Consider the following 26,591-nt stretch of genomic DNA (forward strand, 5'->3'; position numbering starts at 1 on the left):
GACTATCACCGAGTATCTGTCCCTCTCTCACTTGTCTTCCCAGAGGAAGTCCAACCTCTGCCAGGGCATTCCTCCCTCGGCTAAAGCTCCCTGATTTACTGATCCATTCAGTGGTGCAAAGCTCCTCTAGTGAAGGCTAAGGAAATCTGGTCTTTATTAATGTGAACATTTTATCGCGTTTTTAGAGGGAAAAAAAAAAAACCTTCACCAGATGTGCCTCAATAAGAGCATCTGGACGCAAGAGATTTTATTTTCACCAAAAAAAAAAAAAAAACTTGTCTACCCTGAAGGTGACTCCTGGCAGCACTCAGGCTTCCCCCCCTCTCTCCAACGAATAGATGATAAAAAAAATTAACCCTTAGAGTAGTTCCTCAGCAATGCAGCTCTCAGCTGAGTGAACTAAAGCGAACTGTAATAAACAAGGTTACAGCACGACAGTGAAGCATGATCCGTTTAAAGAGTAGCTCTCAATTGCTTGTGGAATCTTGTATGGGTACATAATCTGTGCCTGGAAAAATCAGCACATATGCTCTTAAATATAATGTGTCCTAAACAGTTCCTGGCCTGGACATATGGAGAAATTTCAGGAAACTTTAACAAATGGTCACTGTCTCTTAAAAAAACCTCTATCTATGAACCCCATTTCCGGGAAGGTTGGGATTTTCTGCAGAATGACACCCATCAATAAAGCACAGTCTTTGCAAATAAAAAGAGGTCATGGTGCACCACTTTGTGCCAACCCTCATGAGAAAACTGTCAAAAAACTGTCATTTTATGAAAATAAAATGGAAAAGAACTGTGGTATTTTACGTTTAATCACAGGTAACATAGGGCATCTGGGGAAATCTCATCTTGTGTAGAACAAGGCCAAAACCTCTGCAGAATATTCATGATCTTTGAGTCCTTAAACAGCACTGCATGTGAAACCAATGCAACATGGGCTCAGGAGCATTTCATTAAACTATTGTCACTTAACACAGTTCACAGGTTCATCAAGGAATGCAAATTGGATGTATACTAAGCAAAGGGAAACCGTGTATTAATTCTACGCAGCAATGCTACTAGATGCTAGAGCTAACAATGCTAGAGTTCTCTGGGCCCAAGCTCATCTCAGATTTACATTTCAAAAAGGGATGTCAGTTTCTCAGTGACAAAGATCATCCAGACAGCAAATAGTGGGCATGGCTTTCTGAGCACTCTCAAATAATTGAACAGTTTATTTAAAAAGAAATGATGATGTAACATGTGGGAAAAATACGTCTGTCACAATTTATATGTGCGTTGGTCAGTGAGAACACTGGAAAGATATTCTTTTGTTAAATAAAAATGTAAAAGAAGTTTTTGTTGTCAGTTGCGTTTTTTTTATCCTATATTTATACAAAAAGCAAAGAAAGAAACATTTTCAATTTGCATTAAAACTTAAAACTAACAACATTTTTTCCAATTAATTTAGTCTATTCTCTATTGCTGCCTTTTGTGAAAATACTATAAACTTTAAAAATGTTCTTTACAGTAATTTATTTTCAAAAATATTTTTTACACAGCTATGCACTAAAAGGTCTTTAGGAAGCCAAAGGTTTCTGAAGCTAAAGGCCTTTCAGAGACCTGTAATTTGAAGAATGTAAAGCACTAGTTATATTAAAAAATAACAATAATAATAAAAAATAAAGGGTATCTAAAATGGTTAACCTAAGTTTGGTTTCTATATTTGGAAACAAAAATATCTCTATTTAGATTAATAAAAAGTTTTACCAAAAACAGAGCTAAAATTAAGCTTTCACAACACAGGCACTATATTGTTGTGTCTCCCCCATTATACCCTCGACTGGGCAGAAAAAACAGGAAGACAGAGAGGGCGGCTGGGCAGAAGATGCTGAACACAGAGGATGTCCTGGGAAAACACAGGAGAGGTCGACAGATTGGAGAGAGGAAGGAGAGGGCCAGAAACCTGCTGTTTGGAAATCATCAACCTCAAAAAGGAAGCACAACTCCATTTACAAAGAATTTGTGGTTCCACACTTAGTCACTATTTCTGTTACACTCAAATCTAGCACTCTACTGACTAATCCACATCCCCTCTGACTAATAATAATTTATTTGAATGTCTCCTGCTCTAATGCCATCTAACTATTAATAATTTCAAAGGTAACACAGCCCATTGAGTGAAGGCTTCTTTTGCATGTGTGATCACTGCAAAAGGACTCTGGACCATTTGTGTAGACCCAAAATTAACTGAACAAACCTTCTCTGGACCTGTTCATAGTACGCTTTGTCTGTGGTTCATTTTATGGTCCAACTGATTTTTACATTGAGAGACTGTGATTTTCCCATACTATACACACACACACACACACACACACACACACACACACATCTCGTATCTGTGAATTGTGGAGACATTACATAGACTCACATTAATTTTCTGGATAATTACTATTAACATTCCCAAAGATACTACATCCTTATTTCTAAATCCTAACACCTTAACCTTAAGCGAACCTTAAAACATTTCATCACCTCAAAATATAATGATTTACATAGGGGGACCAGCTTATGGTCCCTACATGGAAGATAGGTCCCAACTATGTGAATGTAAAAAAGGTTTTGGTAATCTTAATGTGATTTTTTCCTAGTAAACTCACAAACACACACACACACACATGCGTGCACACACACACATTCCCAGCTTCAAATATTCCATCCCTATTCCTTGGAGTGTACTGCAGCTAACTCACATTTATGCTCTTTCCATGATGTAATAGCAGAAGAGAAGTGTTGTTTTGGAAAAGCAGAGATGATACTTTTCAGTTCTAAGGTACTGTCTCCAATTTTCTACATAACTGCACTTAGTGTGACCTATTCTATTCCAAAAACAACAACTACAAGAAAAATGAACCATAAAAATATAGCCGCAAGCGACAATTCCCGGGGTCCAAGCTGGTTTTTGCTGGTAGAAGAACAATGTGCTACCATATGATCTGTCCTGAGATATAAGGGGATTTTTGGGGAAGTGTGTGTAGTGTTTGTTAGGTGGTCCTTGCTGTTCTGGCATCTCTTTGGAGATGTAGCATGAGATGGAGGAGTAGCGGATAACAGAGACAGCATAGAGCACAGAAGTCACTCTGGAGTTGCACCCTGTTTTTCACCATAATGTTCAGGACCCCCAAACAGCAGATATGATGGGGAGTTGCTTGTACTCGAGTCTGCTATCAGTGGATACAGGACACTGTCTGCTGGATGTGTTTGATTGTGGACAATTCCCAGTCCAGCAGTGATGCTGAGGGATTTAAAACTCCAACACCTGAATCATACCTGCTGTCCTGACCATTGAAGACCAGGGTGAAAGCAAGCAATCGTTGCAGAGCAAGAGGTTAGCATATGACATTTCCTGATTCAGGAGCCACACTTTAGGATAGATTTTGTAGTGCTTTTAAATGCGATACTTGGTGTTCTGATGTCTCAGGAGAGCTGGATTTTAAGAGGGAGTCGTAGTGAATGAGTGGGTGAATTTCTGGTCTGCAGACATGTGAGGGTTGGATTTGTGTTACAGAGACAGCAGAGAGCACAGGAGTCACCCTGGAGTTTCACCCTGGATTCTGCCCCAATGTTCAGGAGCCCCACAAAGCAGAGATGATTTAGGGTGGTAGATCATTCTGAGAACTGCAGTAACACTGACATTGTGGTGATATGGCAGTGTGTATTTTGCTCTTATGAGTGGATCAGACATAACAGTGCTGCTGGAGTTTTTAAAACCTGTGTCCACTCACTGTCTACACTGTTATACACACCCACCTTGTTGGTCCAACTGATAGATATAAAGGCAGAAACACTAGCTAATCTGTTGCATCAGAAGTTGTGCTGATTGTCCTCTGGTCCATCGTCAGTGGACACTGTCTGCTGGAGGATTATTCTCAGTCCAGCAGTGATGCTGAGTGCTTCAAAACTCCAGCACATAAATAATACCTGCTGTGTGTGCATCCTGACCATTGAAGAACAGGGTGAATGAAAGCAATAAAAGTATGCAGAGCAAAAGGTGGACCCCTTTCTGTATTTTTAGACATACAAAGTGCTCCTGTGCGCAGATTTTGAATGTAGAAATAAGGAGGTGGTCATAATTGTAGTGTTTATTGCTGTATATCTGCATTTCTGTGTGTGTGTTCTCTGGCCTTCTCTGACTGGCGGGGGGTGGGGGAGGGGAGGGGGAGAAGTGAGAGTCTGTGTGTGAGGAGGAGAGGGAGGGGCTGAGGGGGGATTCTGCAAAACAGAAAGAAGTCTGCAGGCATAGACGAGATGTATACTTGATCAAGAATTAGTCCTTGGATCAAAACCCAATATAGACATATGTGGTATCATAAGAATCGTAAGAACCAGAACTTTAATAATTATCAAAAAACTGTGGAACTTTCATTACTGTGTGATTGCAGCCTTTGTTTAAACAGAGCAGTACAGCTTGTATTCAAAACTTCACATAACTAACAACTAAAACTGAAAAATGCTTTAGCCATATGTTATGAAAATGAACAAGCTCCTTTCCCATGGTTTTCAGGATATATCTATCTCATCTTGCTGGTGCTACATCTCTAGGTGGTGGTGTAATTAAAAATAACATATTCAACCAGTTGCTGTCTAATTGTAGTGCCCCCTTTCTGTGCAATGTGGTCACATTTAGCACACTACTTCAGAGTAATGACATACACATGCGTACCAAGTTTTGTTTGATTTGATCAAGCATGTGAAGTATCTTAACATTCAGAGAAAGCGTTCGTGAGTTATAGCTGTATTTGTGTGATTTTTGGGACACGACCTCCACCCCTGTATTTGGGCGGAGTCTGGAAGCCAAGCTTTTGAATAACTATTAAAAGTTCAGGTTCTTAGGATTCTGCTGATACCACATATGTCCATACATTTCCAGGGACTAGTCTGCGCTCAAATATTTGCAAATTATGCAAATTAGCTCAAAATCTAAGTAGGCGAAGCTTATGGGTTCTTGAGACTGTTTTGTAGGGTCTGACCTGAGGAATCAGGGGGAAAAAATTTTTTGTCTCTACACCACACGGGGTAAGAGATACAGGCAGCGAAGCGTTCCGTGTCTCTATAGCGCCACCAGCAGGCTGATCGGACTGATTCTGAGTAGCGGGAGGGTTTACTACCAGTTGACCAAATGGCAAGTCTGTAGGACCTACAGTTTGGGCTGCCCATCGTGTTTCTTCTGAGAAAAAGAAGAAGAAGAAGAAGAAGAAGAAGAAGAAGAAGAGGAAACAGACCAAAAACAATAGGGCTCCAGCACTTGCAGTGCTTGGACCCCTAAAAACACAACTGTATAACAGTCAGTGGTGGTGATTGCATAAGAAAGGCCACTCTTACCACCAGAGGTAAACAGGTTTGATTATGGTGTTGTGCAAAGATCAGGGACTACAGTTCACTTAGAGTTAATTCATGAAGAAAGGACAGGTGAAAAACATGAGTTTATATTAGTATTTATTAGTAGATATTCTGAAACTGCAGAGAAAATGACACTCCTACTGGACCTATAAAAATAAATAAATAAATTAATAAATACCCAACACAGAGCCCAGACTCCAACATCACTAAATATGTCTGGGACTACTTGGATGTTTTCATTCATTTAATTTCAAAAAGTCAAAAAGTCACATAATTAAGAGAAGAATGGAACATTATAAACTTATATATATATATATGTTCCACTGACCATACAGGAGCACTTTGTAGCTCTACAATTACAGACTGTAGTCCACCTGTTGTCCATTTCACGCTGCTCATCAATGATCAGAACTCCCACAAGACCACAAAAGAGTAGGCATGATTTGGATGTATCATTCATAGTGCTGCAGTCACACTGACAGGGTGCTGATGTGTTAATGTGTGTTGTGCTGTCATGAGTGGATCAGACACAGCAGTGCTGCTAGAGTTCTTATAGACCTCATTGTCACTGCTGGAATGAGAATAGTCCACCAACCAAAAATACACAACCGACAGCATCCTGTGTCCACAGATGAATGACAAGAGCATGACCATAACAAACTGTGCAGGAACAGATGAGCTACAGTCTCTGACTTTACATCTACAAGGTGGACCAACGAGGTAGGTGTGTCCAGCAGAGTCGACAGTGAGTGAACACAGTGTTTACAAACTCTAGCTGCACTGTTGTGTCATTAAAAAGGTTCTATACAGTTCTCAGTACTCAATAAATGTTTAGCAATGCACTCATTTACATCCTTAACTCCTCACCAAAATGTTGTTTTTCACTTGTAATCATTACTGTATAGAACTGGTAATAATTGTACTTAAGCAAAGGTTACAATCATTACTTGTTACTTACTTTATACAAAGAACAACTCTCCACTGCCAAAAAAAGTAAAATCTCTCTTTCCTTGACTGAACATTAAGCCTGGAGTAGTGCTATAGTTCTATAGTTCCCTCACTGAGTATCAGATTTCTTTTTTGTTCCACTCTGCAGACGTGAGGCTCCCTCCTCCCCTCTGCTTTAATTAGCCCTGTCTCCTATGCCGTTTTGCTCTCTGGGGCCAAGCCACTCACAGGAAGGCCCCTCACCACAGCACACACACCACAGCCACAGCACACACACCACAGCCATGAACAAAGTGCCAAATCCATGCATCTGAACTTAACTGACTTTATTCATATTCCAGAAGCAGCATATACTCATCCATGAACAGAAAACAGAGAAGCTGCACTATTGTTGTGCAATATATTGTTTGTCAATCAGTATTGCAATACTGATACTGCAAAAGGCTGTGATATGCAAATGGGTATATCACCCATTTTTAGCCTTTAAAGTAATAAATAACAATCATTTTCGCTATGTGCTCTGAGCTCCTTGAACAACACCAGATGTCCCAGATGATTCTGTGGTTGTTTTGATCAAGTAACTGTGTATTATATTGGTAAAAATCAAAACAAATGTCCCTAACCTTTCTACATCAATAAGCATTAAAATGGTGGAAATCTGTTTTTTCTTGTTTGGAATAAAGTTTTTTCTGTCCCCCTTTTGCAAAATGAAAATAAAGTTTACAGTGGAATTATTAGAAGTATTCCACTCGTTTGACTTACTGCCCTGCCCCTATAATAGCCACATGCCCCCACTATGAGGCCCAGCCCCAGTTTGGGAACCACTGGAGTAGTTCATAAAATCACACTGAAGTTATGAGGAATGTATCAGTTCAGACTGTTTTTGAATGAAGGATAATTCTGAACATGGCAGTCAATCATTAACTGTGTCCATTACCATACATCAGATTTAAAGGCACAGTAACACAAACAGCTAGTTAGATTTTTTTTGCGAGAAACAGCAGAACAATGTAGCTCATAGCTGGTTTAATACAAGGGCACATTGCAGTCATCAGTGCTATCAGATCAGAACTCACATCAACCTATACTCTGGAGTTCTGGGATGAGTTTCAGTAATGGAAGGGAAAAAATAGGATTGGATGGTCCATACTTTTATGTCCACATCACCCACCTCACTGAGAGATCACAGAATGAACAGATTGTAACTCAAAGTACACAAGCACTACAAAGACAGGCAGTGGCTGGTTACCGCAGGAAGATAACACTGAAAAAGATGTGCTGTGCATGTGGTGAGAGGGGAAGATGAGAGAGCTGGACAGAGATAGAGGAAGAAAGAATAAGAGAGAGAGAGAGAGAGAGAAGAGGAAAACGAGCAAGGAGCAGAAGTCAAGGTCCTGTGCAGCTGCCAGGCTGCAGGCAGCTCTGCTCTGAATTATCTGCATGGCTGCTGTGCACATGTGTGAGAGAGACTTACATAAACGTGTGGTAGGAATATTAAACGCCAGCCTCACCGTTTAAACATGCCACCACCACCATGACGTTCTGTTTGTTTTCCCTGAAGCAGCCTCAAATGGCAGAGACAGAGAAGCCATCTACTTAATCCTGGAACAGTCACTCTGAACACAATGGCATGTATACAATCAACACCTCAACTGAAACAAATCCTGGCCTAGCAGTTTGAAGGTAAAGCCGTGGGCTGAGTTGAATGCTACATGCTAAGGAGGCCATTTTTGAAATTTTTTATTTTCCTCACTGAAGACCACAGCCATAAACACAGGGGTTAATGTGGTTTTAGGTAGAAAACAATCCTAATTAAATTTACATGAGCTTTTCCAATCTATCATTAGCTCATAGAATTTAAATAAGTTGTTTTTCATACCACGTTAAGGACAAATATATAAATGGCTTGTTCTGATTGGCTGTCCAGTATTGTGCCATATACAGAACAAACTGTTAAGTTCAGACTGAAACCCTTCACTGTTCACTATTTAACCACTAATGGAATCGTCTTTCCAGAAGAATGCAGAAACAAAGTAAGGACCAACTCCATAATAACATCTCTATAATTGTGCAGAGATGTTTGACCCAATAAAAAAAGACATGGGGGGTGGGGGGAGGTTGTTGTAGGACTTAATTTTGCAGTATGAACAAAATAAAAGATTTTATTGATCACAACAATTAACTAATGATAAGTAAGGTAGTGTAAAAATGGACCTTAGCATTCACTGCTTTTAAATGACTTGTTCTGATCATGATCATGGTTGTGATGTCACTACCATGAACAAGCATAATGACATACACTACATGACCAAATGTTTGTGGACATTGTGCTGCACAATTGTGTGTGTGTGTGTACACAAACATTTGATCATGTAGTGTATGTCAATATGTTTGTTCATGGTAGTGACATCGCAACCGTGATTGTTTTCCATGTGTAATTCAAAGTGAATATTATATCATTTGGACAAATACTGCATCAAACAGTTTTATTTTTAAGGAATTCCGTTTACCCATGATATAGACACTTTAAAAGCTTTGACATCTGCCAATGTTTTAGGCAAGATGTTTATCTGCACCAACAAACAAAAAAACAGACATGGAAAAACTCTTGAACCCTTGGAGCTTGGATTAAAAAAAAATCTCATGCATTACTTTATTGAGCCATCCCTCAGCTGGAAACCCTTGTGTCTGTTTTCAATAAGAGACTCAGACAGGTGCCGTCAAGGTAAAGAGTGTCTGCTGTAGAAATCAATTATGATACCTCTGTTCTCCAGGTGCAGTTTTATATGCTACTATTGGCAGATAGCTGGAGTTCCCCAAAGGCTTCTGTTCACAAGTCTGCCCTGTTCCAGAGAGAGTCTGATGTGGTGGATTATAAACATATGGGGGGGAAGGTGTCAAGCAGTGGATGCCAAGGTCCATTTTTACACTACCTTACCCATCATAAGTTAACTGTTGTGATCAATAAAACCTATTTTGTTCATACAAGTTAAATCCTACACTAAAAAACAGGTAATCTCTCTAAATTTTATGAGAAACACAATAATATTGGAATCACCACATGAGCATCAGCCATTTATTTGTTTAAAAATATGGGCTTCTAACTGGTTTTGATGACATATTTGTACACTGGAAACACCAAAGGTTTATTCTTTTCACTGCATTCAAAGTTATCTCAAGAAAATTTGGCTTATGCTACTCTTGGTAGAGCTAGTCTAATTTTATGTTTGTGTATTGTTGTCAATCATAATCAGCAGACATATACTTAAGAAATATCAGATTTCAGGCCAACATCAGCCCAGAATAAAAGTATCTGAGCATCACTAGTCTAGAAGTTAGCAACAGAAAGGTTCTACTTTGAATTCTGTTAACTTACATTAAAACCACAGGCATACTTTACACTGTGGATACTCGGGACATGTCCCCATCAGTTTCTGAAATGGTTGATTTTGCCCCCACACTTTCAATAAGTTGAAAGTGTAATCTTCCTTGCCACAGATACCTATGCAAACACTCTGTAAAAACTGCACTAAAACCATGCAGAACTGTGTATGTGTAGCTGTCTAATAAAGATTAGAATTATTTAATCCATGTGTATGGTGTCCATGGATCTGCCTTTATTTGTTCCATTAATGCTTATATTATAGGTTACATGATGCTGCGGTGGCGCAGCAGGTAGTGTCGCAGTCACACAGCTCCAGGGGCCTGGAGGTTGTGGGTTCGATTCCCGCTCCGGGTGACTGTCTGTGAGGAGTTGGTGTGTTCTCCCCGTGTCCGCGTGGGTTTCCTCCGGGTGCTCCGGTTTCCTCCCACAGTCTAAAAACACACGTTGCAGGTGGATTGGCGACTAAAAAGTGTCCGTAATGTGTGAGTGAATGTGTGTGTGTCTGTGTTGCCCTGTGAAGGACAGGCGTCCCCTCCAGGGTGTATTCCTGCCTTGCGCCTGATGATTCCAGGTAGGCTCTGGACGCCTCGCGACCCTAAATTGGATAAGCGGTTACAGATAATGGATGGATGGATGAACTACACCACGACCCTGAATTGGATAAGCGGTTACAGATAATGAATGAATGAATGAATGAATATCGTACTACAATTTCATTGTAAAAAATAAAAGTGATGATAGGGCTGGACGATATGGCCAAAATTTATACCACAATATATTTCTAAATTTCAGCTGATATTATATAATTCCGATACTGATATAAACAACATAACCACAATAGAAAAACTGCCAAGAACTTCTAAGATACATGACCATCACCATCAAATGTAAAGGTCTTGGCTTTGTCAATATTAATATTTTTAAACTAATTTTAAAATTGAGTGCAGTGAACTGGGCAGCACCCTGCAATGAATGTCAGTCAGTGGCAGATGGTGTAAGTAATGTATATATCATATCATTGTTATTGAAACATTTCATATTGCAATATATTTTGATATTGAATTATTGTCCCACCCTAAGAGAGACAAAGAGAGTCAGGAAACCTTTTGTGAACCTCTTCCAGTGGAGATCTGTTTTCAGCGAACGTGCATGCTTGAGACTTGATTTTTTTCAGTGAACATGAATATGAGGGTCAGCTAAATGCTAAAGTTTAACCACAAGACCGCATTCTCAGCACTCTTCAAAACAAAGTTATGGAAATCCAGGGTTTTTTTCTTCTCGTGCAAATGATCATGGATAATGCAGTGTTGTTCCAATTGTGACAATCTCAAAGAAGCTTCTCCATTATAAGTGTTTTGTTTACATCTAATTTTGTGTTCCAGGTCCCTGTGTGTGTGGATGTGGAAGCTAATCTTAAATCAGCACTGTTAAGATGTCTGATGAGAAAACATATGGAAACAAGATTCAGTTGGACCTACCACATAGTTTTTTATGATGAATGTCTTCAGTGACACAACAATTTGGGCAGACACTAAGAGAACCTTATTCACTCCAATTTCTCTGCCATTCTCTGGCTTATTATCCTTCTGTGACCCAAATGTCTCATTAACACTCCAACAGGCTTCCATGTCCATGCAAGGGCAGAGACACAACAAAACTGTAGAGTCCATTCTGTACTGCTTTTCCATTAGGAAAGCAATTCCTAATAACTTTCTTTGCTTTAATGGAGCATGCTATAACTGCTAGATCTGACTAGCAAAGAACAATACACAGGAACAATTGACATTTTTGTTATATTATATGTTTTTTTTTAAATATGTATCTTCCTGCTACAAGATTTTTAGAAAACTGTCAGGGTTAAAATATCAGAGTACACCATACGGGACTATAGTTCAGCAAAGATCCCAGAAATAAGCAAAGAATTGGGCTACATTGTTTTTTTTTTTTGTTTTTATCAATAAAAAAGCACATTTCAAAGATATCCTCTGCTGTATTTCCTTCATGTTATCATGCTTTAAAAATAATGATTATCATAATATAAATGATAAAGTAGGTTTTAAACCAGTACTGATTCAAGACCTTCAAAAACATTAACTGAAGTAGGTCAACCAGTTGAAACTTAAGAAAGGCTTGGAGGATGCAAAACAAAAAGTACAATAAAAGATGTTAAAGCTATGCTGTTAGTCAGGATAGTGTAAAGTTCACTTTAATGTTAGAGTTAATCTGTCCTGTCTGAAAACAACAGCTCTTACCTCAGTGGAGCAGTGGCATTTGCGTTCAGAAGGACAAGACTGGATGCAAGACGCTACCCTCAAAGGACACGACGTTTTTAAAGAAAGACGGTGGAAACTACAACGGCAAAGAAAATGGCCATCCAGAGGAAACTACAGCGTTATAGTGGAGCTGCAGGCCGTCCACAGCTGTGTGTAGACGCCTGGATTTTACGCTAATGTCTACACAGAGAGAAATGAACGGTGACAGGAGTGCAGGGAGGGGGCTGAGTGTTGTGAGCAAAACTAAACGTATACACCCCCTTATCCTGCTCAAAGAACGGATAGGCAACAGCTACACTTCCAGGACAAAACTAAATTAAAAAATATATTTGAGTACTTTATCTTGCAAGCTACTTAATAATGTTGCACTTTACAGCTTACCTACTTGAGATTTTAGAATAGTCTATTTTAGAATTAGCATACATGTATTTAACGTAATTTAGACTTTAAACTAATTAGTCTAAAGGCTTAGCAAAAGCGTACTATACGTCATTCACAACTGTATTTTATTCAGCATATTTAAAACTCCAGGGACCTAGGTTCCTGGCTGCGAGCCCTGCTCAGGGTGACTGCGTTCTCCCTGTGTCCACGTGGGTTTCAGTCCAAAAGCACACGTTGGTAGGTGGATTGGCTACTCAAAAGTGTCCATAGGTGAGTGTGTGTCGCCCTGTGAAGGACTGACGCCCCCTCCAGGATGTGTTCCTTCCTTGCGCCCAGTGATTCGGGCTCCGGTTACAGATAGTGAGTGAATGAATGAATGAATGAATAATGTTCAGTACCAAATTCTTCTGCAACCTACCCATAATTCAGTGGTTTCAAGATGTTGTGATGTGAAATGGTCAATTTTCACCTCGGGTGACTTGGTGTGTTCTCCCTGTAACGCCATGAGTTTCCTCTGGGTTCTCCGGTTTCCTTACATGGTCCAAAACTCAATTTGGTAGGTGAATTGGATACTCCAAAAATGTGAATGACTGGCACTCTATCCCTGACCTGGATATGCGGTTACAGACAATTCATTAATAGAGAAACTTATTTACAACCGTGGTGAAAGCAACGAGCAGTGTGTGCCAAAATTAGCCATTTTGTTTACTATCCAAAACCACCAGTGAACCAACATGTATTCTGAGTTTTTCGATGGAACATTAAGGTTAAGGGCGGCACGGTGGCACAGCAGGTAGTGTCACAGCTCCAGGGTCCTGGAGGTTGTGGGTTCGAGTCCTGCTCCGGGTGACTGTCTATGAGGAGTTTGGTGTGTTCTCCCTGTGTCCACGTGGGTTCCTCCGGGTTCCTCCTACAATCCAAAAACCCATGTTGGTAGGTGGCGACGCAGAAGTGTCCGAATGTGTGAGTGAAGGTGCCCTAAGCCCAGTGATTCCAGGTAAGCTCTGGACCCTGAACTGTATAAGCAGTTACGGATAATGATAATGACATACTGGAAAAACAGTATCTGAACTAAATCAGTGTGCTTTGTAGCTCTCATGACTTTTTACTTTTTATAAATAATTATACAGAATTTGGCTGATTTTTCCATTTTATTGTTAGGTCTTTTTGTAATATTTTATTTCAGCTAGTCTTCTTGTTAACAACAGCAACGTCCACTCTGGTCATCTGGATAAGAATTCATTTTTTTTTTTGAGTAGCAAAAAAGGCATTTGAATAAAATTAAGGTTCATATTCACAACACACAAAGTGTAACTTTTACTCATTAAACTGTAAACAATTTTCAACAAGTACAACATTTATTCATATCCATACTATTTAATTATATAAAATATTTAGGTACATGTCATTCTTTAATTTTTTCTAATTGTGGAGCCAGAAATGATATAATCCTTCATAGTAAATTAAACAGAGTTGTAATGTCTGTAAATAGAATTAAAGCATGAGCTAAAAGTGGCCACTGAGAGAATGACTGTCTGAAAAAACAGCAGGAACGCTGATGATAAGTGCAGTTTTGGGACATGTTCTTTTCCTTTTCATTATCTGTTTATAACAGATAAACAGGTCAAAGGCAGGACACTCTTAGTGCTTATGCTGTACATCCTTATACAGAGAAAAGGAAGAGACAGCAGAAATAAAGCCTTCTCATTTATGGAGTGAAAAAGCCCTGGCTTATACTCTGGAAATCTTCTCATAGTTTATTCATGTTGACATAGAGACATACAAAGTGTCTCAGTCACAACACTGTAAACCACAGTAAGGTGGAACGATACAGAATATTAAGGGCAATATCCAACTAAGCAAAAATGGCTAAAGAAATAGCTCCTCCCTCCTGTAAACCTTCAATGAAGTCACTGTGATTTATTTTCATTTATAGAAACAGGTGTGAAAACTGGTCATTCTGAACTGGGCTGATTAGACATGGGGAGAACAGTGATGTGGTGTTTGATCTTTGGGATTTTTTTGACCAAAGCATTGTATTTAGTGCCCAGAGAACTGTGTTGTCTGGAAAGTGGATATAATATAACTCCTGCAAGGCATGATTATTTATAGAGCACCTTTCATACACAATGGCAATTCAGAGTACTTTACAGAACCAGTGTATGCAAATTAAAGCAGTACAAATTTAAATGATTAAAGGTCATCTAAAAGCAATTAATAAAAGAAGTTAAATGTATAAGGCAACTAAAACATTGTGACTGAAAAGGTGAGGGGAAAAAATCATAAATTAGAAAATAAAATAAATAAAATATGTGAAATGTAAAGAAATAAATGTAAGCTGTAGTGTGATATTAGGTGCAGTTCTAAGCACAGTCTCAACTGTGTGATTCGGACACTACTAACTGACCAGTCCAGAATGATCAGAGGGGCCTACTTTGTTCATACATTGTAGGCAGTTGAGCCATATATTTTGGTCTGAAGCAGTTTAATGACACATAAATAATTAATAGCACTTTAAGATCAATTTGGTATTTAATCAGTAGCCAGTGCAGTGACCTCAGAATTGCTCGGTTCTCTTTGTTCTGGAAAACATTCTTGCAGCTGCATTTTGAATAAGATGCAGCTGTCTAATTGTGGACATGGGAAATCCAGTAAAGAGACCATTGCTGTAGGCCAACCTGCTCTAGATAAATTAATAAAATCTAATTAATAAAAGTTTTTCTGGTTGAGACTAAATATTTGAATTTTGATATGTTCTTGAGATGGTAAAAGGCACATAGTTCCCAGAATTCATAAGAATTCATGGGGGGCGTTCTCCTCCAAAGCCCCTCAGCTCTGGGACAATCTTCCAGCTAGTGTTCGGGACGCAGATACAGTCACTATTTTTAAATCAAAGCTCAAAACCCACTTGTTCAGTTTAGCTTTCAGCAACTAATCTCTTCCTCTAGATAATGGTTGTTTCAGGAACTCATGGTTATAAGCAATCTTGGTAAACTTAAATGCCGTACTCTGAGATGCTGCACTCACAATCACTCTGATTTGAGGATGGTAGAATCGATGGATTCCATTGTCTGAGCATACTCTAATGTCTGTGTTTCTTCCAGTCAGTCTGTTACAGTCAGATATGCTGGAGTCACTAATGAAAATATTTACATACATTTTTCTATGCACTTAACCAAACTAATTCCTTTTCTTTACTGTTTTCCGAGAAAATGACAGTCCATTGATGGAAGATATTTTGCTGTGTTCTACTGTTGCCCACATCAGACCAGCTGCTCACCTCCATCTACTGCTGCCAGCCACTGACCCCTCGCCATTACCCAACATCATCAATTATGCTCAAGTAGAAATGGACTCGGTTTAACAGATTGCTGCTTCCATCACTATTAATCTTACTCCAGATTTCATTATTTTTATTATTATCACAATTATTATTGCCTTAATCCCCATTATTCCATCACTGTTTCATTAATGTTTCAATAACTACTATGTAGCATAATGACAGACTTAACTAGTGATCTTCAATTTCATTGGTTTGATCAGAGGACGTGTCCCGTTGTGAGTCTTTGTTCCTCCCAAGGTCTCTTCCTCCAGCCTCAAGGCAGCTTTTCCTTGCCACTGTCGCCCTCAGCTTGCTCACCGATACACTGGGCTTTCTGATGCATATTATCTGTACTGATACAAATTCTTTAAAGCTACTGGTGTCAATGGGACTTTTGTCACCTGGTGACAGAGCTAAATATATCTGAGTATTAGCTGCATAGCTAAGATACTGTATATTGTTTTTAAGAATTTGGACTAGTAGTAACATGCAAAAATTAAACAATAGCAACCCAAGGGTGTATATTTGAAGGACACCATGAGTCAAAGATTTTTGTTATAATTTCATAATTACCAATGGCAATAAAGTAATTTTTGTCCCTCATGCTCGATCTTAACCAGCTAGGAACTGTTCCAGAAAGCAACAAAAAATTTTCTAGCCTGTCTAAAACGATTCTACAATCAGCAGTATCAAATTTAGCAGTAAGATAAAGAAGTAGGAGCACAGATATTTTCCCCAAGGTCTCAGTTCGGACAGATGTCTTTTATGACTTTGTTAAGGCAGTCTCTGTGGTGCGATGTGCATGGAAGCCTGACTGGAAGTCATCATAATAAAAATATTAATTTAAAAATTCAGTGAGCTGATTAAAATCACCTTTCTCAATACTTTTGGTCTGTAGTTATTCAAGGAAGTAATGTCTATAACAAAGTAAATATCGTCTGATTTGCAGTTTGTACATGTTCATTAACTCTGCTGTTTAGAGATGTATTGGTGATAGCTATACTTTACAGCTTAAGTTTTAATTGTATCATAAGACTATCCTAAAACGCTGGTTGGAAATCATGATATATGATGGTGAAAAGACAGCAGAAATTTATAGTCATAGCTTCAACTGACCCAGTCTCACATTTAACTGAACTGAATGTGAGAGCATTTTGGCCAGCCTTCCTCACATACCTGGAAGTAATCTAACTGGTATGGGTAGAACATCTAGTGCTCTTTTCCCCACAAAGTACACTATATACCCAGAAGTTTACAGACACATGCTCATTCACTTAACAGCTTTTTGTCTTCTAGGAAGGCTTCACACTAGATGTCATTGTTATGGGGACTTGACTGCACTCTGCATTCAGGTCAGACAGTTAGCTTTGGATCAAACAACACTCCAGCTCATCCAGATGGTATTGCATGGACTTCTACCACTCCAGCTGCAGCACAGACAACTGTTGGGGAGTTCTGTGCCCCTCTAGATGACACTTAATTGAGCATGATGTCTTAAGATTCATGTATGTGCTCCAGAGCATCCCATATTTTTCAGAACTTTGCTAAGGTTACAGTAAATGTGTGTATGTGTGTGTTTACAGTTGAATGCATGTGTCAGCAAAGATAACACTTTGAACGGCTGTAATCATTAAATACGTGTTTACAATGTGGTAATATTCAAAAGTCTGTTGTATTGGGTCTCAAATTCTATGTGAACTGCGAGGGCGACCTCTACAGGCAAAGAACGAGAAATTTATATCAGGACTCAGTTCTGGAGCCAGAGTCCTGCACAGTCCAGTCTTTTTTCATTATGTAACTCACCTGAATTAACTCAGGATTAGTTGTGATCAAGGGTATAACCTAATGATCACAAACACTAACTAACCGTGTTGGTCCATCTTCTACATGTAAGGTCAGAACAGCTCGTCCTTACGGTCCAGCGTTTCTCAACCTTTCCTGGTCATGGCCCACTTTAAAAAAATGCAAAGGTTAAGTCACATCGACCTAAACTGTATTTTAAAAGTAATTTTAAAAAATACTTAATAATAATAATAATATCTTTGCCTCCTTTGACAGCCAAATCACACATACATTTTAAATATACATACTGTTTTTTTGAATATCCATACTATAAATTGCATCGCAAATTAAGTGTATGCCATATTTTATTTTTAATTACGCATACTACTATTTTAAATATGCATATTATATTTTCAAGTAAACATACTACTTTACAAGTATGTATACAATATTTTCACATACTGTATTTTAAGCATAATATATATTTAAGTATGCATAATATGTATACTAAATTTCTAAAGTATAGGGAGCAAGTATAATAAACTTGATCAGGACATCACTGGTATATCTGAAAACATAATATGCATACTTTAAAAGTAGTATGCATATTGTTATTTTTCAAATATACTAGTGATATACCGGTCAAGTTTTTTGCTCAAGTTCAGGATATCCCTAAATTATACATACAACATTTTATGTATGCTTTATATGTATATATCTTTTCACATATGCATAATTCATTATGTGATGTGTAGAAGTATATATATACACACATACACATACAGGGGTTAGACAATGAAACTGAAACGTCAGTTCGTTTTGGGAATGACATACACAAGTCCTGCACAGTGGTCAGAGTAATTTTAAGCCATTCTTCTTGCAGGATAGTGGCCAGGTCACTACGTGATACTGGTGGAGGAAAACGTTTCTTGACTCGCTCCTCCAAAACACAAAACTGGTTCAATAATATTTAGATCTGGTGACAGTGCAGGCCATGGGAGATGTTCAACTTCACTTTCATGCTCATCTTTCACCAGTCTTGCTGTGTGTATTGGTGCATTGTCGTCCTGATACACAGCATCGCCTTCAGGATACAACGTTTGAACCATTGGATGCACATGGTCCTCCAGAATGGTTCGGTTTTCCTTGGCAGTGACGCGCCCATCTAGCACAAGTATTGGGCCAAGGGAATGCCATGATATGGTAGCCCAAACCATCACTGATCCACCCCCATGCTTCACTCTGGGCATGCAACAGTCTGGGTGGTACGCTTCTTTGGGGCTTCTCCACACCGTAACTCTCCCGGATGTGGAGAAAACAGTAAAGGTGGACTCATCAGAGAACAATACATGTTTCACATTGTCCACAGCCCAAGATTTGTGCTCCTTGCACCGTTGAAACCGACATTTGGCGTTGGCATGAGTGACCAAAGGTCTGTAGCAGCCCGGCCGTGTATATTGACCCTGTGGAGCTCCTGACGGACAGTTCTGGTGGAAACAGGAGAGTTGAGGTGTACATTTAGTTCTGCCGTGATTTGGGCAGCAGTGGCTTTATGTTTTTTGGATACAATCCGGGTTAGCACCCAAACATCCCTTTCAGACAGCTTCCTCTTGCGTCCACAGTAATCCTGTTGGATGTGTTTCGTCCTTCTTGGTGGTATGCTAACATTACCCTGGATAACGTGGCTCTTGATACATCACAACGACTCGCTGTCTTGGTCACAGGTGCGCCAGCAAGACGTGCACCAACAATTTGTCCTCTTTTGAACTCTGGTATGTCACCCATAATGTTGTGTGCATTGCAATATTTTGAGCAAAACTGTGCTCTTACCCTCTGCTAACTGAACATTCACACTCTGCTCTTACTGGTGCAATGTGCAATTAATGAAGATTGGCCACCAGGCTGGTCCAATTTAACCATAAAACCTCCCACACTAAAATGTCAGGTGTTTCAGTTTCATTATCCAACCCCTGTATATATATATATATAATGTGTTATTTATACTATATTAGAAGCATGCAGTAATTATGTACTATATTTGCTTAGGCATACTACAATAAAGCTCTCATGCATGTAAATAGTGAATTATAAACTGCCTCAAACAACATAGAGACTTCAGTTTAGTATAAGACTAGTTTCTATGGTGCTCTATCTAAAATGGGCTGTAACTTTTGGTAGACCCAGAGCCGACCTACCAGCCCCACCAATCAGAGCTTAAAGACTATATTCCCACCAATCAGAGCTTTGAAACTCTACCACACCCACCAATCAGAGCTGAGAGTGACGTCAGTGCTCATTTATATCCTTAACGTCAGGTAAAAATAAAGCCTGTTAAATATAAATCAACAGAGCGTGTGGGTAGCTATGTAAATATTAATGTATTAACTCAGAGACAAATGTTATATATGCGCTAAACCTAAGAGTGAAATATAAAAAATAAAAGGAAGCTGTGAGAAGTAGTAGTATAGAGTGGGCTGCAGGTGGCAGCAGTGGGTGACCGTGGCACCGCTATCAGTGACGTCAGCGAAGAACCCGTATGTGTGTGCACGTGTAGCGCGTGAAAGGTCTGTGGAGAACAGACATGTTTATTTTTATTTTTTAAATAGTCTCGTTATTTATCACAGAAAGACGAGGCCAGCCTGTTTCTCGACATTGCTCCAGAGTGAGCTAACGGTACCTCAGACAGACAGAGGGAGAACACAGGGAGAGAGCCGGTCATGAGAGAGCGTGTTAGCCGCCGGTGCTAGCTGCAGTGGTGAGGAACTTTTGAGTGAGAGGAGCATTACTGCATTTTATTTTTTATTAAAATGGAAGTGGCGGCCGAGCCGAAAAGTGGAGGACTGAGATTTGCTGAACAGCAGCTTCTCCGTCACGGCTGGCAGCAAGGTGAGAACTTATTCTACTTTACCTTTTCATTGCCCCATTTAATGTTTATACAATTCACTGGGCAATGGACAGTTAACACATTTTATCTCGCATTTTACAGGAAAGGGCCTGGGAAAGGCTGAGAATGGCATTGCCGAGGCGATCAGAGTCAAAGTGAAATGTGACAAGGGAGGGGTAAGAGCAGGAGTCCTGTGACTTGTTATGGACACTAACTTTTGTTTATACAAAAGAATGTAGACACCGTTGTACTTGGTGCTGCAATCCACACCTGCGATCAGGCCCAGTTTGTTTTATGTGCTGACCTGAGATCATGTCCACGCAGACGTGGGGAGAACATGGAAACTCCACCCAGATGGGACTTGAAATCAAGATCCCAGCGCTGAAAGGGCAAACATGCTAACCACTAAGCCACTGTGTAGCTAATCTTAGTGGTAAAGCATTAATTACAGTAGTGTGCTCTGGAATCAAGCCTACGTGAGCATCCAGTACCTTTGGGATGGGTTGGTGTTTGTGGTCCAGAACTAGTCATTCAGCATCAATACCTGACCTTATTAATGTTCTCATGGCTGACTATGTAGTCAAATTTTAACAGCAATGTTTTAACACATAGCACAAGCTTCTAAAGAACAGCAGAAGCTGTCAATGCAGCAAAGAGGAGGAGAACATACTGTAAATATCTTCAAAGAAAGGCCAACTGAGGACATGTCTGCAAACATTTGGACACTTGTGATTATATTTATCTGTTAAAGAATGTAACATTATTCACATGTTCCTCAGCAATAGCATCACGAAACGTGTGTATATTCCCTCACAGATTGGCCATAAAGAAGGTGAGCAGTTCACGTTTCACTGGTGGGATCATGTCTTTAATAAAGCCTCCTCCAGTTTGGCTGTGGAATCAGGCCAGGTTTGTGTCTTTCAGTTAAAAAAAAGTGTAGTTAAACTCTAAAAACTACAAGGGTTAGACAATGAAACTGAAACACCTGTCATTTTAGTGTGGGAGGTTTCATGGCTAAATTGGAGCAGCCTGGTGGCCAATCTTAATTGCACATTGCACCAGTAAGACCATGTGCATCCAATGGTTCAAACATTGTATCCTGATGTGTCAGAACAACAATGCACCAATACACACAGCAAGACTGGTGAAAGATTGGTTTGATGAACATGAAAGTGAAGTTGAACATCTCCCATGGCCTGCACAGTCACCAGAGCTAAATATTATTGATCCACTTTGGGGTGTTTTGGAGGAGCGAGTCAGGAAACGTTTTCCTCCACCAGCATCACGTAGTGACCTGGCCACTATCCTGCAAGAAGAATGGCTTAAAATCCCTCTGACCACTGTGCAGGACTTGTATGTGTCATTCCCAAGACGAATTGACAATTATTGTGGTCTAAAACCAGGTGTTGCTGTTTCATTGTCCAACCTCTCTATGTTCACCTTTTTTAATTAATCATTTGTATAGCCTTTGTGTTTTAATTAACATATGTTAAAAGTTTGCTGTAAACAGAGTTGTGGTGCAGTGCTTTAAGTTGTAACATCTTTTCCCTGTGGAACAGGATGGTGTGATGGTGAAGAAAATAGAGGGAGAAGAGGATGAGGAGGGAGTGATCTCAAACAAGAAGCCACGAACAGCCAAACTGAACAAGTCTTCTCTGTACGGATGCTTTGTCAAGGTATAGAACATTTAAATTATTTTTTTAGGCAGACAGTTCTGTAATTTTAGTCTAGCAGTCTTTAGCTCAGTGAGATCAACAGTGTGATTAAAAATTCAATTTACTGCTCAGTCGTATAGTTAATTTACCCAGATACACTGGAGAAGATGGATCTAATAACAAACAATATAGATCATGTGCTGATCTGGAGACATAATAGCAGAGAACAACAGTGGTAATCAGTTTTAATGTGCTCTCACTTTATTTCTCCTAGTCTGCAACTCTCCTCTCAGGGCAGGAACATCCAGAAGAGAGATCCTCCAGCTCAGAGGACAGCAGCAGCTCAGAAGATGAAGAGAAACTGGACCTTTCAAGTACCACTAAGTAAGCACCAGCCCAAGACTAACAACAAAACTGTCAGCTATTAATATTCATAATACAAAATTAGTAGTAAACACAGTGTAAGCTACAAATATAACGAATAATATACTAATCTGTAATTATTTTGATGATGGCCTCTAACTTTGAATTATCTTCAACAAATTTAGAATAGATTTGAATGTGTAATGTATCTGTTTCAAAGTGAATAAAAATTTTAGGCAGGGGCTTTTATTGTTGAAAGACAAACCCGTTCTCTTTTGCAGAGACATTGTCTTCATCAGGGATCTTTGTTTTTTCTGCTCAAAAACATAATTTAGCTGCCCCCTGATTCCATTTCAGCAGCAAGTCTGCAAAATGTTTTTTTTTTTTCATTCACAGAAATATCTGGTCAATCAATTGTTAAAAAGAAAATCATCAGGTGTCAGTTGCAATCTCAATATAAACTGTTTATTACACTTTCTGGCAAGATCTGGCCGTTCATGTACAATTATTTTGAATTAGAATTTTATATTTATGCAGTGTTAATGTTTCTTGCCGTTGGTGCACTCACCCCCTCTTGTGTATGCAGGTTATCTGATGAAGCACTAATGAAAGCTTGTGGAGGACGCACTGCACACAAGTAAGTAACAGTACACTGTTTTCTCATGTGAAATATAGGCAGAAATGCAGTACTCAAATCCATATACTTTTAAGGGCTTGTGTTTTTAAATAGGTACATGGTCTGTTTAAAATTTTCCTTATAACCTATTTGCCAGGGGTGCCAGGCATGGCCTTAAAATGAGTGCCAAATTAGCCAGACTGGAGCAACAAGAGCTGGAGTTCCTGGCAAAGTACAGCAAGAAGAAAGAGACGAATAAATCTACATCTGGAAGTGAAGATGCACCCTGCACCACTGAGCCAAGTTCTACATTAAATGAAGATGTAGTGGTTAAGAAAAAGCACAAGAAACAAAAGAAGAAGAAGCAAGAGTCAGAGGAACCCTTGGACAACACAAGGACAGAAGCTCCTCAGAGCCACCATAACGAGAAGGTCTCTAAAAAGCAAAAGAAGCGCACAAAAGAAAAATCTTCAGATACGCCAGATATTACAGAGGAAAATGCTGAGAAAAAGAGGAAAATATTAGACATGGAGATTACATCTGTAGAAAACGTGAATGAATCTTTTACAGCGAGCTTAGAGTCATGTGAGGAGGCTGTGGAAGCCCAAACAGAAAAGACTGCTGCACTTCTACTGACTGGTGACAAAGTTTCCAAGAAGCAAAAGAAAAAAAATAAACGCTCGAAAAACGTGACTGCTCTCGAGGATGGAATGAATGAAAACAGTTTGACAGGCAGTGAGGACTCAACAGAATGTAGAGAAAGTAATGGACAGGAGCAGCAGGAAGATGGCAGTGTTGTTCCTCAGCTTGCATGTGATACTCTCCCTAAGAAGAAAAAAAAGAAGTCCTCCAAGCCCACGACAAAGGAGTCCTCTTCAATAGAACTAGACATCCATCAAAGTTTAGAATCTAACACTGTAGACTTCAGCACCAAAGCAGAGGACATGGACACAGCTGCCAAGAAGAGGAAGAAATCAAAATCTAAAAAAGGAAAGAGATGCTTGGAGGAGGATCAGGAAGAATTGGCTGCAAATGGGTTTTTGGAAGAACTCTCAGAAAAGAGAAGGAAGAAGAAAAAAGCATAAATAAAAAAAAAAGCAAAAAAAAAGTCCACTTTTGGACACAGTATTTGGGGGGGGGGAGCTTATATATGGGGATTATATTGGAGCTTATATATGGGGATGTCCAAAATCCCCAAATACACAAAATGAAACTTTTATTGGTTTTCTTGTTTTTGTGACACAATGTATAATAAATTATGATCTTAATAATTTTCAGGTTTACCTCGAACTTGAAAGATTTTTACGTTGCCTTAGTGATTTTTTAATGTATTTTTAATTATGATCTTCACTATTCTTCCACATTTACTACTGTAAGGGGTGATTATGCCTATGCAAGTACTTGAACATGCTCAATAATATGCTCATTTTCAGTTTTGTAAAAGCTGTTGTCATGCAGTCCCTCTTTGAGGTGTGAAATTAATGAAATGAAACTATGCAGCCATTATTAATATTCAAATTATTGCCTTATTCATTTTTTTATTATTGTATTTACAAAAAATGGCAGTGGAACATTTTTCCAGACTACAGGCTGGCACTTTTTAGATATAAATACATGCAGATCCATGGCAAATAAGCTCTTTTACTCACAGAAATTATGTTCCTGTAAAATGTATTTTGAAATGATCCCTTTTGTTTTCCTTTGTGGAATTGTTTTTTCCCCTCACTGGTTCTAGAACGCTTTGCTGGGGCAGTTCCTGACAGGACTTCAGTCTTGCCTTGGATTACATATTATTGTAAATGAATATTCTCTATGGAAATGTATGTTCAGTCCAAGGGATGGTTTAATCCTGGAGCAGAAGGCTGGCTGGCTTGATTCATTCATTTTGTCATTCATTACAGACTACATTGCTGCTTGGTGGTCTTCGGTAGAAAGGTCATATGTTTTGTATCCTTGTCGAGCAAAATATTTTCAGTGTTTTTTAATCTGATTGCTGATTCAGTAGAAATCTACATTTCTGGCCACACCAATGCGTTCATCTCACAGACCCATTTATTCCACATGTCACAGTACTGTGGCATCCAGGTATTCTGAGACGCAAATTTAGGATTTGTCATTGCACATTTAATATCTGATGGATTTAAGGTGTAATTCCAGAACCTGTGAAGAAAAGAGATGCAATTTAGAACCAAAAAATGCATCGATACAGGGTCTTGACTCAATAATATTCTGTGCAAAGTGGTTAGGGGAATCTGACTTTGAATCTTACTCTTTCTTAAGTGAGGCACCACTGGTCCAGACCCATACATCATTCTTTTTATACAGTCCTATCCAGTACCCATGATGTTCATCATAATAGAAGGCAGTGTGCTTTCTGATGAATTCCTAAGTGTGTATAAAGGGAAAGAACACACAAGTTCAATGTGAAATTACATTGGAGTGATTTGTACTACAAGTGGGACTTGAGAACAAATACAATTTTAACTGAATATTTGCTTCAGTCAAAAGCATTGATTTTAATAAGATGAATTATTAAATAAAAAGATGCATTTGCTCTTTAACTCACCTGTTCCTCCGTATTGTCTATGGTTACTAGGTCTCCTCCCATATTAATGCAAGATTTCCAGCTATTTTCCCAAGATAGCCAGGGCGTCTCTGTGGAGAAGTAGTAACAGCTGGACCTGTTCTGAATCCAGTTCCTCATACAGGGCTCACAGTGAAACTCTGAAACAGATAACATTGATATTCTGACTAGAGCAGTGTGATATGAATGTGCTGTGGTCCAGAGAAAAACTTTATAGGTCAAAATCTGCTTAATGCTGGTTAAAACAAGACAGGAAATAAAAGGTGGAGGTGAGGGTTGAGGGGAATAAGAGACTTAGATTCATACTAAAGCTCAAAAGGACACATGAGATTCCTGAGTGCTTAGGAGACCTCTAATCTAGGAGACTCAGGAGACCTCTCCCAGGTGCTGGAAACATCAGCTAAAGTCTCCTTTGCATTTCCATCTGTTACTGTCTCAAAAACTATTTAAAACAGAAAAATGTTTCTACAGGAGTCAAAGATGCTCATTTAAAAAGAACATCTGAGGTGAGGTTGGAGATGGTGAGTCTCACCTACCTCCAGAAATGTTCTGACAGTAGCTAGAGACTGGAAAGCTTGAAAACCGAGTGATGTTCTTCAGGATGTTGTTTAGTTGATTTCTCTGTACACCCAACTCCTCTTTCTCTTTCTCCAGCACTGCCTTTTCGGCCTTAACCCTCAGGAGCGCTGTGCTCTCATTGGTGTAAAGTTCCTGCAGAAGACGATTGTCTCTGGTTAGATTCTGGATCAGGGTTTCTAGTGCTTGACTGACATTAGCCATACTCTGCAGCCAGGTGCAGTTGGTGTTATTTTGCTGCTGGACATTTCTCACCAAGACACCATTGTACTGAGAAACCTGGTTGATGTCTGTGAAGACAAGAAAAAATATTTTTAAAAAGAAATAAATACAGTTAAAGTCTATAAAATGTAATTATATATACAGTCTTTATCAGACGCAAACTTTCAATAAAACTCAATAAAACAAATGCTAAAGTTCACAATGCACGCATAGTGCCA

The 26,591-nt window shown here is 39.2% G+C and overlaps 2 protein-coding genes across 2 annotated transcripts in view; one reads left to right on the forward strand and one right to left on the reverse strand.

The window, feature by feature from the left end:
• Positions 1–12,201, reverse strand: part of pear1 (platelet endothelial aggregation receptor 1) — a 56,873-nt gene extending 44,672 nt beyond the window's left edge. Inside the window, exon 1 of the mRNA XM_066684058.1 lies at positions 11,968–12,201. The gene's annotated coding sequence lies outside the window, so the exon portion shown is untranslated. The remainder of the gene's footprint in view (positions 1–11,967) is intronic.
• A 7,766-nt stretch (positions 12,202–19,967) lies between these two features.
• Positions 19,968–25,569, forward strand: gpatch4 (G patch domain containing 4). Its single transcript, XM_066683097.1, has 7 exons — positions 19,968–20,359; positions 20,460–20,533; positions 21,174–21,266; positions 21,917–22,033; positions 22,287–22,396; positions 22,962–23,012; positions 23,149–25,569. The coding sequence occupies exons 1-7, from the start codon at positions 20,281–20,283 to the stop codon at positions 24,074–24,076; spliced, it is 1,452 nt and encodes a 483-aa protein (XP_066539194.1). The 5' UTR covers positions 19,968–20,280; the 3' UTR covers positions 24,077–25,569.
• Positions 25,570–26,591: the final 1,022 nt, after the last annotated feature.

Source organism: Hoplias malabaricus, chromosome 10, assembly GCF_029633855.1.
Source record: "Hoplias malabaricus isolate fHopMal1 chromosome 10, fHopMal1.hap1, whole genome shotgun sequence".
Taxonomy (NCBI): domain Eukaryota; kingdom Metazoa; phylum Chordata; class Actinopteri; order Characiformes; family Erythrinidae; genus Hoplias; species Hoplias malabaricus.